Here is a 20151-nt window from a genome sequence, read left to right on the forward strand (position 1 = left end):
CTTGGGAGTTGGGATTCGGCCGCAATCAGGGGGATTTCCCGTTCGGGGGCACGACCGCACCCGCCCCGCCTAGGCAAGGCGGCGCACCCACGCCCCCGATTCTCGAGAGGTCTTTGGGGGGGAGCCCAGGGACCTAGTTGTCCCCGACCCCCCCCCCCAGCAACCTCATCCCGCGTCGTACGACGACGCGGGTGTGAAAATGGCGGACCCTCCCCGCCCCCCGCCACCACGGGTGAGTACTCTCACCAATGGCGGGGAAAGAGAGGGCCCGCCCCCTCCTCCGCGGCTTATTGCGCCGCTGGGAGCGAGCCCCCCCCCGATTCCCGCTATCACAGACGAGCAAACTCGCCGATGGCGGGAAAAGGGGAGGCCCGTCCCCGTTCCTACTACCTCCACTTCCACCGGGGGCGCCCCCCCCCGATTCCCGCCACCACGGACGAGCGAACTCGCCGATGGCGGGAAAAGAGAGGGCCCGTCCCCGTCCTCCTCACCTTCTTCATTCTCCTCACCCTCTGAGGGCTGGAAGTTACCTCTCCCAGCCCTCTCCCTCTCTCTCTCGGCCTCCTCCTTCTGTGAAAGCACTTTCTCACAGAAGGAGAAGAACGCCTTCCACGCCTCCTCCTCGGTGACGATTGCCTTGACCACCGCTAGCAATGTGAGTTCCCTCCCGATTGCGGCTGCGAGCTCCTCCCTTTCTTCCGCCCAGGCAACACACTCTTGAAGTGTGTGCCCGGCAGTGTCACGCTCGCAGCCGCAATGGTGACATCGCGTCGTGCGCTCCTTCTTGATTCGACACAGGTACTCCCCGAAACATCCGTGTCCGGTGAGCACCTGTGTCATGCGGTAGGAAACACCCCCCTTGCCCTGCCCAGCCATTGCTCCAGACAGGGCTGAATGGCCCCGACGGTCCACTGTCCCGGCAGTCGCGGGTCTTGCAAACTGCCGGACCAGCTCTCAATGAGTTGCTGCCGGGTCTGGGCCCTTAAGGTACGCCGGACACTGTCCGTGACGGCTACACCCTGTCTCTGAAGCCCGCGTGTACGCCTATACACTTCGGCGTACATGCGGGCTAACAGCTCGATTGGGGGCACTCCGGAGAGCACCCCCACAGCCGTCCAACTTACGGTACGAAACCCCCGGCATATGCGGTTGGCCACCCGCCTTTGCAACTGATGCAAAGCATCTTTTAGTCGGCGGGTAGTCTCCACTTTCGCCACCCACACGGGGGCTCCGTACATCACCATCAAATGGACAGTTCCGGCGTAGATTCGGCGAACCCTTCCGTCCGGTCCCCCGAGATTTGGCAGCAGCCGGCATAGCGCCATTGCTGCCTTGTTCACTCTCGGGGTCAGTTGGCGGAAGTGCTCGCCGAAGGCCCATTTGCCATCCAGGTAGAGACCCAAGTATTTGATCCGGGTCCCCACCTCTACAGAGGTGTTTCCCACCATTATTCGGGTTTTGGGGGGCGCCCCATGGGAGCCGTCATGAAAAAAGACGGCCTCCGTTTTTTGGGGCGCCACCTTCAACCCGATTCCACCTATCGTGCGCACGACGCGAGCCACAGCAATGTTGGCACGCGCTATTGCTTCCTCCCAGGAGTCTCCCCCGGCCATGACCAGCGTGTCATCTGCATAGCAGATGACATCACAGCCAGAGGGGAGGGCTGTCCTCAGGGTCACGTCGTATGCGAGGTTCCACATGGGGGGGCCCAATACTGACCCCTGCAGAACCCCGCACGACACTTCGACCCTGCGCCCCTCGGCGTTCTGGTCTACATAGACCAGATTTCTGTCCCGGAAATAGTCCGAAATTATGGACACCAGGTAGGAGGGAACCCTGTGATATTTCAGGGCATCCCCCACCCGGTGCCACGGCAGGGTGTTGAAGGCGTTCGAAATATCTAACGAAACCACCAACAACACCCCGCCTTCCCTCACAACGGCCTCCGAGACCGAGCGGACACGCAAGATTGCGTCAATAGTTGACCGCCCGACCCGGAAGCCGTACTGTTTATCGTCTAGATTCGGACCATCCCGGGACAGGTGATGGACTAGACGGGCAGCGATGATTCTCTCGAGAATCTTTCCCGCCTCGTCCAGCAGGCATATCGGCCTGTACGCCGAGGGCGAATCCCTAGGTTTTCCTTCCTTAGGGATTAGGACAATTGATGCCCTCTTCCACTTCTGGGGGAAGGAGCCCTCCTTGAGGCACCCGTTGTACAGGTGCCTCATGGGCTCGACCAACTCTTTGAAGGCGAGGACCCAGATCCTTCCATGGATGCCGTCAGGTCCAGGGGCTTTCCTTTTCTTGATTCTCCTGACGGCATCCCGGATCTCTCCTCCCGTGACCCCCATCTCTGTTTCATCCCAGTCCTGCTCCCCCCCCCTGTATCGGGTTTGGTGTACCCGCTGTTCGGGGGAACAGGACTCCTATGATATTTTCAACCAGATGGGGGTTGCTGAGGTATCTCTTGAATAGCGTCGTTTTTCATAACTCTGCCATTAAGGTGTTTTTGGCAACATCTGGCTTTTCCTTTGATAATTAACCCTCTCGTTATGAAGACACTCAGTTTCGCCTCTGTTGGGATTACCATAAGATTATTCGTAGCATTACAAACAATACAGCTTTTATGTGATATTTTGGCTCTTCCAAAACATTTGTCAAAACAAAATTTTTATTTTTACGTGTGCATGTTGAGAGAGAAGAGACAGAGAGACAAAGAAACAGAGACACACAGATAGATAGATAGATAGATAGATAGATAGATAGATCGATCGATAAATAGTTCAATAGACAAATACCTAAATAGATAGATTAATATATATATATATACATATATATAACCACAAATACAATATATATATATATATAAAAGTTTTTTCGCCAGTTCTGGGACACCCTGTGTATGTATATATATATATATATATATATATATATATATATATATACACATATATATATTATATATATTTTTTTTATCAAATATTCCGATTTATTATGTACGTAAAAATGCGCATCAGATCTTAACGTATCTATACGCGTAACATACGTATATATATATATATATATATATATATATATATATATATATATATACGTATGTTACGCGTATGAACGTGTATAGCACCGGGCGACGTGAGTGAGGCGTCGCGCAGTAGATCATATCAACGTATAATACGCGCGGATTACTGTGGTACATACATACTACTGATACCGCGCGAATACGAAAGATCTGACCCGCATTTTTACGTACATAATGAATCGGAATATTTGATAAAAAAAAAATATATATATATATACATATATATATATATATATATACACATATATATATTATATATATTTTTTTTTATCAAATATTCCGATTTATTATGTACGTAAAAATGCGCATCAGATCTTTCGTATTCGCGCGGTATCAGTAGTATGTATGTACCACAGTAATCCGCGCGCATCATAAAAAAAATAATTTAAAAACCATTTTCTTCTAATTTCAAAATTTTAAAATAAACTGTGATAATTATTCAATACTTCCTGATATACTCGTATCTTGACTATCTTCATTATTAGTAACTTCTAACATATTCGCATCTTGGCAATCTAATTCATTATCATTTTCGATAATACTGTTGCTGTCTCCATCGTTAATATTAGAAATCGTACTGTAAAGAAATAAAATTTATTATTCTATATAAAAAAATTAATACAAAAATAATTTTCTAGTATTAAAAATAATGAAATCATACAAATGCATTATTAACCTTTTTTGTAAGCAACTATCTCGAAGGAATTCCATACTTTTATAATGTTTCCATTTGCTCATGTTGCTTTTGGAAGCAGATCCACTTGGTAGTTTCTCAGCGTTCACAAGTCTCCTATAAGTGTCGTGAAAATTCTTGAACTTGCTTTTACATCCAGCTGCGCTTAATTTCCCTGTAAAAACATTCTGTTTTAATATATTTTTTTAAATTCTTGAGGCTTCCACGGGTACTATCTTCAAGTTTGCTGAGTGTTTTGCGGGTTATCTCCATGTGTAAGTTCATCCTTGGATGCTATGGATGCTTGGATAGTATCCAAGGATGAACTTACACACGGAGATAAAACTCGCGAAACACTCAGCATATTTTTTTAATATTATAAATAATAGACATTTATATAACCATTAAAAGTTTGAGAAACTTCTTCCTACAAAGCTCTTGTAATTCTGCAATTTCTTTGAATGAGAGGTAATCTAAAATTCCATAGTGGTTCTCTGCATTGGACTTCTAATATTAGCATCTCCTCCTCCTCAAGTGACAGTTTTTCCTTTGCGCTCTTTTGATTGGAATTTCTATTATTATTAATGGATCGAATATTCTCTGAAACAAAAAATAAAATGTATATCATACAAACATAATATGTATAACTTCTCATTTATAATGTTTTAAAACTTCAAGAATTTATTACATTTATCTGACCTTGATTATCACCATGAAAAGGTACAGATGCTATTGTTTCAGCGTCCTGTGTCAAGCTTCTTCTAACAATAGTTTCTCCATCGTCTAAAAAAACATTATTAAAAAAACGTCAGATTTAATAATTTTTGTAATTAACTTAAGTAAAATATATATATATATATATATATATATATATATATAAAATACCTAATACAGGGTAAAAGTACAAATTATCATCTGTAATGAAATTAGAATATCCTTGAAGACACTCATGGCTGGGTACTTCGTCCTCATTACATATGGTTTCACATAATCCACACGTTTGAACACGAGACTACAAAAAATATTTTAGAAAATATCTTATATAACAAATATTTTATTTACTTCAATGTTTTGGAAATTGTTAGGGCATTGTTAGGACAAATATAAAACAACATGAGACAAAACATACGGTAGTGCCTCAGCACATTATGGAAACCAATCATAATTTCGACTGGGATAATCCCAAGATATTAGATCACGAAAGAAATTATAATAAAAGATTGATCTCGGAGACTATCCACATAAAACAACAACACAATGGTCTAAATGCGACAGAAGATAGCGAATATTTAGATTCTGCATACTTTCCGTTATTAGATTTTGTTTAATAAACAAAATTATATAACATGATTGTCATCGTCCTTTTGCCACTGTTTTGCTTAATATATATAATACCGTCGCTTTAGTTTTGATGTCATTGTCTGTACATAACTCAATAGTTATTGTTAAGTAATCGTGATTATTGTACACCGAATAATTTTGACACGTATACATACAGAAAAGTCTTTATTTTTTGACAATTTGTAAAATTTATTTATTCTAACTTGGACAAACGATTGGTGAGTTTAATTTAATTATGTAGACAACACCCACATTATATTTGATATTCTTTAAATTGTTAAATTTAAGTTTTATATGTTTATAGCGTCTGTATATTGCGGCTGAAGAAGTCTTAAGTAAAAGTACGAAACGTTCCACATCTAATAAATGTTACATTTTATATTTTGTCTTTTTTATTTTATTTTATTCTAACTTCGTTGCTCGAATAAAGGCCTAGCCTAATAAAAATTTAATCTTATAAGAATAACCATTTTTCTCGATCATGAGTATTTTTGGGAAATCTGTAAATATATAAGCATTTCAATTTTCAATGCCAAAACTATTAAATTTCACAATAAATTAACGTATATATTCTGAAATATACATAATCTATATAAGAATAACTTTTAGTTTCTTTACCGGTGAGATGAAACTGTTTTGTTGCGATTGTTACACAGTACACAATAAACTCCCATTTTTTAAATTATATTTTTCTTATTAATTTAATCTTATTCTTACTCGACACCATGGTTTTACATACTCGACACACGAAAATGCACAAGACACGTATACAATATTTAACCAATACAATCTCACGTCTACCGCTCATGCGCACTTCGAGAAAAAGTCATCTTGGACACAGTTTTGCGCTCTTATTCCCCTTCCATATTTATAAATTCTATGGTTAGTATTGTAGAGCACGAACGCCATCTGTTGTAAAACGTGAAAAATGGACATACATGTATATCTATTGCATGTGTTGTTTACGTGTGATGTACGTGTATGCATGTATTATATACGTGTGATTTACGTGTACACGATACTACTATGTATGCGCGAATGATGATGACGTTTCTTAAAGGAATTTTTTCATTTTTTTAGACTTTGCATTATATTTACGCTTACAAAGTACATAGAGCAGAAATAAAGACACTTTCATTATATAATTTGAATTCAATCTATTGATTAAGTCTAGTACAAACTCGATTGCTTCACCCGTTAAAAATTTATTTCCAGTGACATTACATTATCCGTACTTACTTACAGTAATTATTAAGTACAAATGTATATGTGTGTAATTTACTTACTGTATTACTGTAATAATTATTGTAACTACGGACATTGTATAGTGTCACTGGAAATCAATTTCTCAATATTAATTGACTTTATTTGCCATTTTTACTGAAATTAAGCAATTTTACAACTTCTTGCACATAAAAACATAGTAGCCACCATGCCATGAAAAAAGATTTACAGCTTGCGACCGTCTCTCCGTCCTCTCTCGTCAAAAGAGAGAGAGTGCGAGAGAGACCGCTGCGCAACCTCGTCGTGCCGCTCTCCGTTCTCTCAATCGCTACTCGGTATCGAATATTGGGCGCCAGGTACGGTCAGGCCGCACCACTTATTAATATCGCGACAACTAATTAGCGGACACGACGGCTCAGCCTCGGAAGCTCGGTATTAAATTACTACAAGCACAATTGCTCGGTATCGCGATAATATTCTAATAACCTACGGGTCTCTGCCGAATCCGCGCTTACCGGACAATCGAGGAGGTGGCCTTACAATAATGCGTCGTGGTTGTTGGTTGATGCGGGTCGTTGTCCCCTCGTGTGCTCTCAGGACACCGGCTCGCCGAACAGTGACTTCGCCTTGGGCCGGCAGGACCTCGGGAGGTACGCTGGGGGAGGGGGAGACACTGCGCGCCACCCCAGCCCGGTTGCCAGGTTTCGCGGCAGCGTTGCGCCCCACGCCAGGCCCGAAATCGATCCTCGTATTGATCTCCGTCTGTCGCGGCTGGTCGCAGACTTCCGCCGCCAAATTCAAACGTCAGCCCTCGGGAGTGACGATGTTGTAGGTCCATTCTTGGCGGTCCCGTCCACACCTCGCACGGCTGCATGAGGGTGTTCTTGACAGCCTTAATCCGCTGGGGGAGATCGTCTCGGGGTGATCCGCGCTTTTGTCATATTGGTGTACTCCCAGAATCCAATATCCAGATATCGGGTTTGATTTAGTTCTCCAGCCAGAAACGCAATTTTGTCCGTTTCTCCCTTTTATTCTTAAAATAACAGTCTTTTTCTTTATGATTCGTCTTTTTACAAATACCGCACTTTTCAACGTTTTTGTTTTCGGGGCAATCTCTAGCTAAGTGACCTTGCTTGTTACATTTGAAACATTTCGCCTGTCCATTATACTTTGTGTTTGTTTTTAATTTACACGTTTTCGCTACGTGACCTGTTTTCTTACATTTGAAACATTTCAACTATATTGCTTTGAATGCTACAGCGTTTTCTGTTTCTTTAGAACGATTTCTAGTTTCTTCCGCGATCAGTCTAGCAGTTAGATTTTCCAGTGTTTTTTCTGCTTTTTCAGACGACTCCCACGCGCTCACGAAATGTTTCATATGTTCAGGCAAGGTAGACAAGATTTTAGAAATCAGCATACTATCATCTATCCTTTTATTCAATGCGTTTAACCAGTACACTATATTTCGCAATTTACTAATATACGTAGCTATATCTGAATTTTTATCATACACCATGGTATAGAATGTTTGCATTAAGCTACAGGTTAACTGTTCCGACTCTCTTTCGTATATGTTCGCGATCTTCGTCCACATCTCGTGTGACGTCGTACAATGCATTATATGCAACAGGAGTTTTTTATCTATCGTCGTGACTATATTTTTGCGCTTGGGCGTCTTTCCTTTTCCACGCTGCGTCCTGCCGGACTTCGGGAGTTTCGGTAACGACCATGTCATACAGTTCGTTTGCGCGAAACAAAATACTTAACTGAAATTTCCACGTTTGGAAATTTTCATTACTAGTTAATTTTTCTATATTAGCGTGATCTTCCGCGAGTGACCGTGCCATTTTATTATTTTTTTTTTTCACTTTAACGTATTTACGTATTATTGATATCTATTTGTTCTGTTTGACACCTCGTGTTTATTTACTTTGCTACGTATCGAGTTTCACGTGTCCGAACTGTGTACACACGCACTGTGCTCGTGCTCACCAAGATTCGCCGTTCAACGGCCGTCTTCTTATTCGCGATTATCGAGATTTTCACGTTCAAAATTTTTCAACGTATTGCTACGCTTTCAACGAGATAGTTTTTTTTCCTCTCACGATCTCAACACTCTTATCTCTCTTTCTTACTCTCGCGTGTCTCAATATTTTAAATATAACAAGTCAGTCTCGTGTCGGGCTGGGCCCATAACCTGTTACTTTTTATATAAATTTTACTGTGGAATGAAGGATGTTCTGGTTTCCAATTGAATTTCTGAGACAATTCTTTTTGTTTAAATGTTAAGTCTATATTAAGAGTTTAACAAGGCTCTGTAATATAAATATAAATTTAAAGATATAAGACAGGCAGTAAAAGCCAACTCGCGGATGACAGTGCGTTATCCTAACGAAACTAAATTTTTTCGTTAGGATTAAGTATCTGTGCACAAGGCCCACCAAATATTTTACTTGGTCACGGCCAAGATTTAAAATATGAAATAATCTCATATTTGAGATATATTTTTCTCTTGCATTTACTTATTTCCGTAGGGGGGTGAAAGGGTTATTGAAATTAAATCTCAAATATGAGATTATTTCATATTTTAAATCTTGGCCGTGACCAAGTAAAATATTTGGTGCCTTGTGCACAGATACTTAATCCTAACGAAAAAATTTAGTTTCGTTAGGATAACGCACTGTCATCCGCGAGTTGGCTCTTACTGCCTGTCTTATATCTTTAAATTTATAGTTAAGTCTATAGTTCGTCTAATTGATTAACGACAAGTTCTGTACTACAATGCTCTCTTTACACCTTCTACAAGAGTGGTGCGACGGTGGTAGACTTTAACTTTATTTTATTAAACAATGCACACGCTGTGCAGCAAACGCAAAAACTTTCGATTCAATAAATGCTAAATTAGATATTCCTTTGAGGGGTACTTATCCCTTGCCCTCTCTTTCTTGTTCTTTGCTCGCTCGCTCGCCTGTCTCGCTCGTTCGCACGTCACGCTCGCTCTTGGTCGACCACGCTACCGCACGCCAGGAAGGTTCCCGAGAGAAAGAGACCAAGGGATCTATGCCACAGTATAACCATACCCAGTAGCGACAGTGGGCCATTTAAACGTGTCTCAAATCTGAGTGCGCATGTGCGAACTTATACCCTTAGCAACATGGCTGCCGTCAGCTGCTGTAAGCGGGTTATTATATGTTGTGTAGTGCTGGAAATCGCGTAATAAGATAATTAGCTCAATATTATTTTTTTAGGAAGGAATCTATGCAGAAATATTTTTCTTTAATAAATTCTTTGAATATAACTTGAATTATAAAATTTGAATTACATATTAAAAGATATTATTTTTTATTACATATGTATATATACAAGAAATGGAAAAATGCCTCTACATATAAAGTTACACATATATCGGACATAACTCGATTACGTGCTTCACAGCTTAATATATTTATATTTGTTTATAATATTTTATTTATATATTATATCTTTATATATTATTTTAATATTTTACTGAGACAGCGTTATCGAATATCTATAGTCATAACACAAATATCAAAATATCGAAGCATGTCGGATTATGCCTAATATGCGTGTAACTTCAAAAAAGCATTCCTATCCCCGTGTGTACATACATTTGAATCGTAGTGCCCGTTACCCTTAGCAATATGGCGGCATACCATGTGACGTTGCCGAGTTGAGACATACTACATCAAAGGTGCCGACCTTAGAACATATATTACTGGAAGGGGAATAAAGGATCGAGCCTGTGTCCAAGTTGGGTGCGAGAGAGAACCACGTTTTTAAGGAAAGAGAAGGGTAGATTGTTACCTCCGTTTGCAATGCGCAAACGCGAATTAGCGAAAGCACCAATTACATTTCCAGTTTCAAATGGCGCGGTGAGCGTGACGTCACCGTGACGTCATCTACGTTTGCGCATTGCGAGCATAGGTTAAAAGCTATCTTTCTCTCTCGCATCCAACTTGGACACAGATTTTTACATGGAGAACAATAGCAATTCCCCTTCCAGTAATATATGTTCTAAGGTGCCGACGCTCACTGTCGCTACTGGGTATGGTTATACTGTGTCTACGCACTCTGCGACATCTCCCACCAATCTTTCTTCGATGCGCCATCTCATCGATTACCATGATTTACTAAATCCGCGAAATCTGATTCAGCAATTTAGAACGTGCAGAATCATTTCTTTTAACAATGTCCACTGAAAAGAATTTAGAAGTACCACAATTACAGTATTCTAATTTTACTGCACAGGACCGTGCAATAATATCTGAAGGTTTGAGAAATCTACTAAGAAATCGCTCTTCAAATCCTGCTGCAGCTAAAAAATTAGAGATTTTTTCAGACTTTTTCAATAAAATGGCGCGTTGCCATGGCAATGGGATAAAGTACTTAATAATGATTTATAAATACAGCAATTAATGTAAAAAAAAGATATCAAAATATTTTCAAATAAATTTTATTTAATGAAAATTCAGTAATAAATACATCTCTTAGTCTTACATTTCTATTAGTCTTATATCATTGCACAATTTATGACACATAAATTAACTAGATTTTGATACAATAAAATAAAATCAAAGTAACTGCGTTGATCAAAGTAAACTATATAATAAAATTTAAGTAAACTAAAATAAACAAAACAATTTATCTTATTAATTATTATGGACAGCATCGCTCTTCAGCTGTCATATAAGTTCACGTAACTATTGAATTTCCAATGGTAAACGACGAAGACCTTCACCTAAACTAAGTAATATTCCATCAACTGCATCAGATTGCTGTAATGGCTGACGTAAAGCTTCTAATAAACTTTCTTCTACATTGTTCTGTTTAGTCCTATCAAGATGCTCTATAAAAATCATATTCAAAATAAGATATAATTTCTAAAAAATTAATATATTAACACGAATACAATTTATTTTAAATTACTTCGTTTCTTTGATGCTCTTGATGAATTAGCTTTTGATAATGCAACTGTATTTGAAGAAAGAGGTGTGGATATCAGTTTATTAAGTGTCATTTTTGGCGATATTAACTAGTGTAACGTTTCAGATGAACTTTCATCTAAACTGATTTTCGATTCAGAACAGCTGCTGATGTCAAATTGAGAATTGGAGTCTGATGTACTAGGTAATAATGTTGATTTAAATGGCAGAGAACTGATAGTGCTATAAAATGATATACATGTATTATGTATATATTTTCAATATACTGTTGCGCCCCCGTGTTACGCCCCTGGATCTACATCTTTGTATCGAGTGATACTTTTCGCGGGATCAACTCTTTACGCCTCCGGGAGATCGTCGTCAAGGGAGTTGTTGTTAAACAACTAAGGGTCTTCTTCTGTTTTCGGGAGACATGACAGATTTGGTCTAGCAGTCGCATCGTGCGGACGTTTTCCGAGACCGGAGCTTCTTTGCATTACGAATGCACTATTTATTATATTTCATTGGTTTCGTGTATTGGATCCTCATATTAAAGTTCATTTCCCTATTACGCGAGTGTCTTTATTTCGCGCGCGAGTGAGAGTGACTGTGTATGAGTGACTGAGCGAGAGGCGTTCCGAGGACGCAACAATACATACATTGAAATAGCTATATTTTGTTATAGTCCGAATGACTATAACAATGTTATATTAAATATAGTTTTAATAATAAATTAGTAAGTCGGCTATTATGCAATCGTTTGAGAAACGTTCTCACGCTCTCGCGAAGCGCTTATCGCGAGAAGACGCAAACGCGACAGAATATAAGCGTTACGCCAAAAACCGCGGATCACAAGCGAAGAATTAACCTGCTTCGCTTGCACCTAGATAAAACATGTGAATAAAAATTAGCCAATGGGAGAGCTTTTCTACATCTTCCCTCAAAAGATGTAGAAAAGGACAGGAGACCACCGCGAACGAGAGCGAGGCGATGAAGTCAGTCGCTAACGAAAATCCAGAAAGACAAGTCGCTAATTAGAACTTAACTAAGAGTCGAAGACAAGCCGCAGAATACAAACTATCACCTGTAATCTAACTGCCGAGTGCGGGCATACTTAACTAACCACCCAGGTGGGATTAGACAGAATTAAACCAACTCGAGAAATAAGAGAAATAAAAGATTTATTCAAATAAACAAGTGAAGTTTGTCAAAGTGGAGACGCCCGCCGGGGGATCCTAGGATCCTCATTCTTCAGTCGGCTAAGACCCAAAATTTTCCGTGCCTTCCCGGAGGCACAACAATTTATTATTATATGCTTTATTATATGTAAAATGTTGCTTACGCTTCTGTGGTTAACACTGCTTTCAAAAACTGCATCCGTTCAAAGTAGCGAAAGAAAGTTTTCTTAAATTTTGTGCAGTGGCTGTATCGGATCTACTTCGAACATAAGTTTTAAACTTTTTTCTTGCTTTTACATAAGCATCTCGTAAATCCTTCTATCGATTCTTTACCCATTTAATAGTAGCATTACAAAATAGTAGCATTGCAAAATATTCATTCTATATCATCATTATTATTACATTCATTATTATTACAAACTATTTATTACATTTTTCTTACTATTTGTAAATCTATATATATATATATAAAATAAAACGTAAAATATTATATTAAATCACCTCCTCCCATCCTATTTGAAACCTTCAACCAAAGTGCATCTTTTTTCAAATTCGTCCGATCTTGTAATGATAACTTGTAGTTCCAAAGAGCAGGTCTCTCAAATACTAACTTATTAATAAGAGTTTCATCAGTGCCATCATCAGATTTTGTTTCAACGTTATTTTTGACAGGGATTACGGCTATATCCGCTGATGTATTTATTTTTAAATTTTTATTGTGACTATATTGTGGGACTGCAATGTAAAAGATTTTTATTAAAATTATGATAAATAAAATGATTTGTAATTATAGTAAAAAATGAATCACATACTCATTCTTGTTACATGGTTATCATCAATATGTAACAAGTGATTCTCTTTTCTATAACTTTCAAAACATTTATGTTCTTCAATATTGGCACAAAAACCAACATTTATTATCCAACCGCAATAGCCGCATTTTATTTTCTATAAACATTTATATACATTCTAGATTAATATTACTTTCATTAATATTCTATTATAAATATCCAATTATTAACCTTTTATTTTATTATAATATATACCTACAGATTTTTTATTCATAATTATAACTAAAATTGTGTGTGTGTGTGAGGTTATCCGTGAATATTTCTTTATTCCGCGAATCACAGCGGTTAAAATTATAGCGGAACGACATGAAAAGAGCGGAATGGCTGTGATTGGTCGCGCAGGTTCCGCGCGTTCCGTTCCACTATGAATTTCCGCTCAATGGGACGTCGGCCTTACGGTGCGTCCGCGTGAGCAATGCAATGGTGTATGTACGTGTACAAGACATACACCTCTATACAACCCTCTTTGCATACACCACTTCATAAAAGTCGAGAATTGGTTTCTCAGCGTTGGCAACATTGAAACCGGAGTTTCGCGTTGTCACCGCGTGAGGCCTCCAACATCAATTCGGAGTCTGGCCGAGCCTCCTGCCGACCCTTAAGCTAAACTGTGTATCAGTTTTGTTTCTATCACTCCTATCGATCCTTAACTGGCTTTCGAATTTGGTAACGATGCAGCGTTACGATATTTTGATTCAGGAGATTGAAGGCATTGATGATTATTTGGGACCAACATTCCGGTAAGTGATATTAATAAATTGTATCTGTCCATAGAGATTGAAGTACGTGCTCTTGAAAAACTATTTCTTCATTTAAATACGAAGAGTTGGAATTGGTATACATCAAAATATATTTGCATTTGGAGATAGTTTTAAAGAGAATTAACAGTATATCTGTATATATACATTTTGTATTTCAAATAAATAACAAATTAATATGTCAAAAGTGTCAATCTATTATAAATTTTATCATGGTGTCAAAACAAATATTTTATGAAATAGAATCATACTGATACTAATAGTATATTAATCTTGTTTTTAGATTATTAAAGCAAAAGTGATACTAAAAAAATGCTTAAGAAATTTATATGATTAAAAAATTAGAAAGAAAAAGTGTTATTTTATTACATTTGTTTTGTGTTTTAGAGCAATTTATGATGGACATGAACATCAAAAGTTTATGGAAAAGCTGGATGATTGTATTAAAGCTCATGACAAGGATATTGAGAGAATGTGTAATCATCATTACCAAGGATTTATTGATTCTATTCGAGAACTCTTACAAGTGCGTTCTCAAGCTCAACAATTAAATGTTAGTTTTATATGCTTTAAAAATAATAATATAATAGCTTAATAGCACTATAATTGTTATATATAATAATTATTATATATTAAAAAGATTATCTTTCAATATTTGAATTAAATTTTGCAGGTAGAAATATTAGAGCTTGATAAACATATTACTGCTACATCTAACAAAGTGATTGAAATGGGCGAAGAACTTGTAAAAGCTCGCAAGGTTGAAAGTAATATGGCTGCTGCTGTGAACAGTCTCACTATGTGCCTTCCTGTCTTAGCTGCATATGCAAAGTTACAAAAACAATTAAAAGATAAGCGTTATTATCCAGCATTGAAAACATTGGAGCAGTTAGAGCATCATGATTTGCCAAAAGTTACAAATTACAGATTTTCTTTTCAAATCACACAACAAATTCCACAGTAAGTTTAATTAGAAATAAGAAATATTGGGTTTGTTCGTTTTAGCTGTACTGTGCACTAGTGTGATAAGTTAGGGTGAAAAAATATACATTTATCTAATTCTAAGGAGGAGGGCTAATAAGGCCGATTTTTGGGCCAAAGTGTCGCACGTATTTGATCGCATATTTGTATAGTTGAAGTCGAGAGCTTTCCAAAATACCCTATGGAAAGTTTTTTACATTGGGGAAAGTGAAAGTTATAAGTCCTCAAAGTTAAAGAAACACACATATGCATGAAGTAGACTGCCTTAATTTTGTGTGTGTGTGTGTGTGTGTGCGCGTATCTGTTAGTGCGCAGTAGTACAACTAAAACAAACAAACCCATTTTCTTCTGTTATATATAGAGTTGTAAAAAATATATAAGATTATTTTCTTTGTGTCAGATTGCGGGAAAATATAAAAGATGCTTCTATGTCTGATTTACGAGATTTTCTAGAAAATATCAGAAAATATTCACCAAAGATTGGTGAAGTTGCAATGAGGCATGTGGGTATAATTTATTTATACTTAGTATCTTTATTTCTATATTAATCTTATATTAATATTATCTTTATTCCTATATATGTTTGTATAATTTATTATATAAATTAAACAGTATTATATATAATTTATTAATTTTATCATCATTTCTTATTAGACTGCTGAACAGTTAGCAATTGAAGCAGAAATTATTGGAAGGAAGAAAAAAAGATCTTATATGAACAATCAGTTAAATGAGGCTGAAGAGGAACTGAGTGCACAAGACTTAATGGATTTCAGTCCAGTATATCGATGTATGCACATTTATACTGTGCTTCGAGAAGAAGAAACCTTTAAAATTTACTATAGACAGCAGAGAAAACAACAAGCTAGATTAGTCTTACAACCACCTATTAATATGGTACATATATACATCTATTTATTAAATAATGAGTAATATATATTTATATACTCTAATAATAATAATAATAATAAATATTTTTTATTTTTAGCATGAAAGTATAGTTGGATATCAAACTTATCTGTATGGCATTATTGGATTTTTTGTTATAGAAGATCACATATTAAATACAGGTAATGGACTAGCTACTCGTGCGTATTTAGATGAGCTTTGGGAGATGACATTATCCATAATAGTCAATGCTTTACGCACACATTCGGTAAATATATTATTATTTTCAATTATTATATGTTCGTTATAAGTAATATAATATGAAAGAATCTGTATTTTTTAGGCATATTGCACAGATGCTACACTTATATTAAAAATCAAGAATCTTATTATGTTATTTAATACTACTTTAAGAGTAAGTAACAAAGTTTGTCTATCATTGTTTATACAAGATGTTCCTAAAATTCCATATGTTTTTTTAATATATAATAGATTATTTAGTTAATTTGGGAATAACTTCCTCAACAAAAATGTCAAGACATCAACAATTTACGAATTATAAACAATGAAAAAAAGAAGGGTCTTTTTGCAAATTAAACTTTGTGGATTATTAAGGAAAAATTATCTTTAAACTAGCTTTAAACCCGTTTTACGCGCAGGAGTAAAAAAAAGAAAAAAAAACATTGTCGTTATTCTCGAAAAATTTCAAGAGAATCAGTCTATTATGAATGTGTAGTTTGCTGTCAGGCAGACAGATAGATAGATGGTATTTACATAATAGATTGGTTAGAGAATCTGTTATTAATAAAACATCTATTGGTTTTGGGACATTGTATATGTATATATTTATGCATATGTAAATTAAACAATTTTTTATTTATTGACTTTTTTATTTGTTTTAAACAGAATTATGGCTATTCTGTAGAACAACTTTGGGATTTATTACAAGAAATTAGAGTGCATTATAATGAAGTATTAATGAAACATTGGGTTCAATTATTTAGGAATATTTTGGATGAAGACAGTTTCTTGCCAATTCAAGTAATTATGATGACCATTAATCTATAACTTTTTTTGAATTATTATTATACTTTTTGATTATTATGCTTCAGGTTACAACGCAAGCAGAATATGATGAAGTTCTTAATCTATTTCCTTATCATGATAAGGATTTACAGAAAGCAGAGTTTCCCAAAAAATTTCCATTTTCGGACATGGTACCAAAGGTCTATCAACAAGTGAAAGAATTTATTTATGCTTGCTTAAAATTTTCAGAGGATTTAAATTTTACCCAAACTGAAATTGATGAGATGATATGCAAATCAACAAATCTTTTACTAACAAGAACTTTCAGTGGATGTTTATCGTCATTATTTCACAAACCTTCTTTAGCGCTTTTGCAAGTAGTACAAATTATAATAAATACGGGATATCTCGAAAAATCTACAAAATATTTAGAGGAATTTGTGTCTAATATCACTGGGTAAGAATCTAATACTATTTATTTTTTTAGACTTTATATTACATATATATGTGTGTGTATATATATATATAATAAATTGTTTAGCACATTGCATCAAGGGCAATTGAGCTCTGTGAGCGTTGAATCTGCTATGTTTCGAGTTGCACGGGATGACGCCGAGAAACAAATTTGTGATAAATTAAAAAAGAAGCTAGATGAATTTTTAGAATTGGAAAATTATGATTGGAATTTAGCAGAACCTCAAGGACATGCTTCAGGATTTATTACGGATCTTATAGCGTTCTTACAGAGCACCTTCACATGCTTTACTAATTTACCAGTAAACATCGCAATTTAAATATGTATCATACGTTTCCGAAATTCGATAATTGATAGTTAATTTTTTAGGACAAAGTAGCTCAAGTGGCATGCAAGTCTGCATGTTCTCACATTGCTGAAGCTATATTAGGTATATTAATGAGTGAAGAAGTGAAACAGATATCTATGGGTGCATTGCAACAAGTTAATTTAGATACAATACAATGTGAACGTAAGTTTTATTATGTTTGTTTTATGTATTTTTATGTATGCGTGTGTGTGTGTATTTTTAAATATATTCAAATCTTATTGTGACTTCTAGAATTTGCTGCTTCTGAGCCTGTCATTGGTCTACCAGAAGGAACTTTATTGCAATACTTTTTGCAATTAAGACAATTATTAGATTTATTTATGAGCTGGGATTGGCCTACATATTTTCATGATTATGGTCACGATTGTAGTAAATATAATTTAGTGACTCCAAATATGGCTGTGCTCCTATTAGAAAAGTATATTCTATATACGTTATATATATATCTTGTATGTTATTCCTGTGTATAAAATTTAAATAATATTTTTTAGATTAAAAGAATCTGATAAAAAAACAATGTTTACTGTGCTGAAGAAAAGCGAAAGAGATAAAAAGAAACTGCTTGAAACTGTATTAAAACAGTTGCGTCAACTGGCACAGACTACCCAACAGTAATAAAAGTTGCAATCAAGTTATGTAATATATGAGAGCTTTACAACAAGAAAACACAGAATGTGATGTAATTAGCTGTCGAATAGAGAATTTTAGAGTCTCGAAAAAATTGTTTATAACTGATGTAATGTTGATTATATTGTCATGTAATATTGTGTTTATGTGAGTTTCTTGCTAGAAAGCTCCTTATGTGTTTTAAGAAAATGTGTAAATATATAATTTTTATAAACAAGTATTGCAATTCGATTCTTGATGAATATTATAAACATTGTTTCATATATTATTTGATTTTTCATGTCAACGTCTTATATTTTGATATATTGTATATTTTGATATTTTGTAAATATTCTTTGATTCTGTAAATTACATATGGCATCATTATTAATAATGTAATGTAATAATTATTACTAATACTTTCCTAACTGAAGGTAACTGTAAGGTGTCTGAGTCAAATAATAGCAACACTTTTATTTATTATGATTTTGTAAAAATTCATACATTGTTTTAATTTTAATGCAATTTTAATTTTTCAAAAAATGTTTGTGGTTCCTCTAATCTCCATAAATTTTAAACTATTGGGATAAATTTTATATATGAATAGAGTATCATTAAAAGATGATGATTGGTATTGAACTTGACTAGGATCATTGTGAAAGGGTTCATTTTTCATAAAATTTTGAATTAAAAAAATGTAGTTATGCTCTATCTTCCATAAATTTTAACATATCAGAATATCATCAAAGTAATTGGTATTGAATTTGGTGATGATCAGTGAAAGGATTTATTTTTTATGAAATTTTGAATTTTTAAGGGTCGACAGGCGACATGGTGGAGACGCCTATCAGCCGGCCGGGAATTACGGATTCTTATTTTCCAGATATTAGCGAAAATATTGAATGAATCTTATTAAATTTAGGATATTCTTAATCAGTAAGCTCATTTGTAGTCCTCTAAAGAGCTATTTTATGAAAAAAAGATAAAAATAAAAATTTTTAATAAACTTGGGGGAATGCACAGCTAGGAACGGGTAAGGTTGGGTTAGCCGCGAGTCCGTATTTTATTTATTATAAATTTTTAAGAGCGAAAATGTAAAATCCGGCCTTTTAGAGGACTGCTTTATTATATAAAGAATATATTAAAAAAAAATTCACGAAGTTATGTCACTTATTTTATGAAATATCTGGACGATAAGATTCTCACTAGATTCATAAGGAGCAGGGGAAATTTCTGTGGTAACATGCTGACTGCTTGACAAGGAGAGAGCATCATTCCATCTTTGTCTCTCTTACATCGCATATGTAGTAGCGTCCATGTAGGTACAAAAACTAATACGTGAGCACACGGATGCAAATATTGAGAGATAATGTCAGCAAAAAGGCTATCATATTATTTTTATTTTTTTGTATATGTATGCATATGTAAATAAAGAACAAAAATAAAAACTATTTTAAATAATAAGAATCTATTTGTGTGTGTGTGTGTGTGTAATTAAAAATTAATAAAAAAATTAAAAAATCAATTTATATACCATATATTTTTTTTATATCATATAAAAAAATCTTAGAAATGTACTTAAATTTTTCGTAGATCCTCGATTTTTTTCATTGCTTCTAAACATTCAGCTAAAAGAGCAGTTGAGACTATTCGAATAAAAAATATTTCATCTTATTTTTTGCAAATAATATAATATATTTTTTATTTAGGAGTCCAAAAATATATGTTACGCATAAGTTATTTATAATTTTCGTT

The 20151-nt window shown here is 35.8% G+C and overlaps 2 protein-coding genes and 1 long non-coding RNA gene across 5 annotated transcripts; 1 reads left to right on the forward strand and 2 right to left on the reverse strand.

The window, feature by feature from the left end:
* Positions 1–3770: 3770 nt before the first annotated feature.
* On the reverse strand, positions 3771–10020 carry LOC146723848 (uncharacterized). The gene is made up of 5 exons (XM_085480988.1): positions 9973–10020; positions 4641–4767; positions 4455–4538; positions 4158–4355; positions 3771–3930 (listed from the first exon to the last, which is right to left on the reverse strand). Exons 1-4 carry the CDS (start codon positions 10018–10020, stop codon positions 4183–4185), a joined length of 432 nt encoding a protein of 143 aa, XP_085337114.1. The 3' UTR covers positions 3771–3930; positions 4158–4182.
* A 1021-nt stretch (positions 10021–11041) lies between these two features.
* LOC146723849 (uncharacterized) lies at positions 11042–12788 on the reverse strand. Its single transcript, XR_014924330.1, has 3 exons — positions 12606–12788; positions 11268–11506; positions 11042–11187 (listed from the first exon to the last, which is right to left on the reverse strand). It is a non-coding gene; the product is annotated as an uncharacterized LOC146723849 (long non-coding RNA).
* A 1072-nt stretch (positions 12789–13860) lies between these two features.
* LOC114940627 (exocyst complex component Sec15) lies at positions 13861–18648 on the forward strand. Of its 3 annotated transcripts, none has more exons than XM_085480980.1 (13): positions 13861–14032; positions 14438–14576; positions 14724–15010; positions 15432–15534; positions 15686–15928; positions 16020–16187; positions 16263–16334; positions 16826–16960; positions 17032–17402; positions 17487–17721; positions 17790–17931; positions 18022–18208; positions 18282–18648. In XM_085480980.1, the coding sequence occupies exons 1-13, from the start codon at positions 13965–13967 to the stop codon at positions 18403–18405; spliced, it is 2274 nt and encodes a 757-aa protein (XP_085337106.1). In that variant the 5' UTR covers positions 13861–13964; the 3' UTR covers positions 18406–18648. The 3 variants fall into 3 exon arrangements, with proteins under 3 accessions (XP_085337106.1, XP_029171196.2, XP_029171195.2); XM_029315362.2 differs by having other exon boundaries at positions 13862–14032; positions 14438–14603; XM_029315363.2 differs by lacking the exon at positions 16263–16334 and having other exon boundaries at positions 14438–14603.
* Positions 18649–20151: the final 1503 nt, after the last annotated feature.

Source organism: Nylanderia fulva, unplaced genomic scaffold, assembly GCF_048542155.1.
Source record: "Nylanderia fulva isolate GAGA-0341 unplaced genomic scaffold, ASM4854215v1 Scaffold164, whole genome shotgun sequence".
Taxonomy (NCBI): Eukaryota; Metazoa; Arthropoda; class Insecta; order Hymenoptera; family Formicidae; genus Nylanderia; species Nylanderia fulva.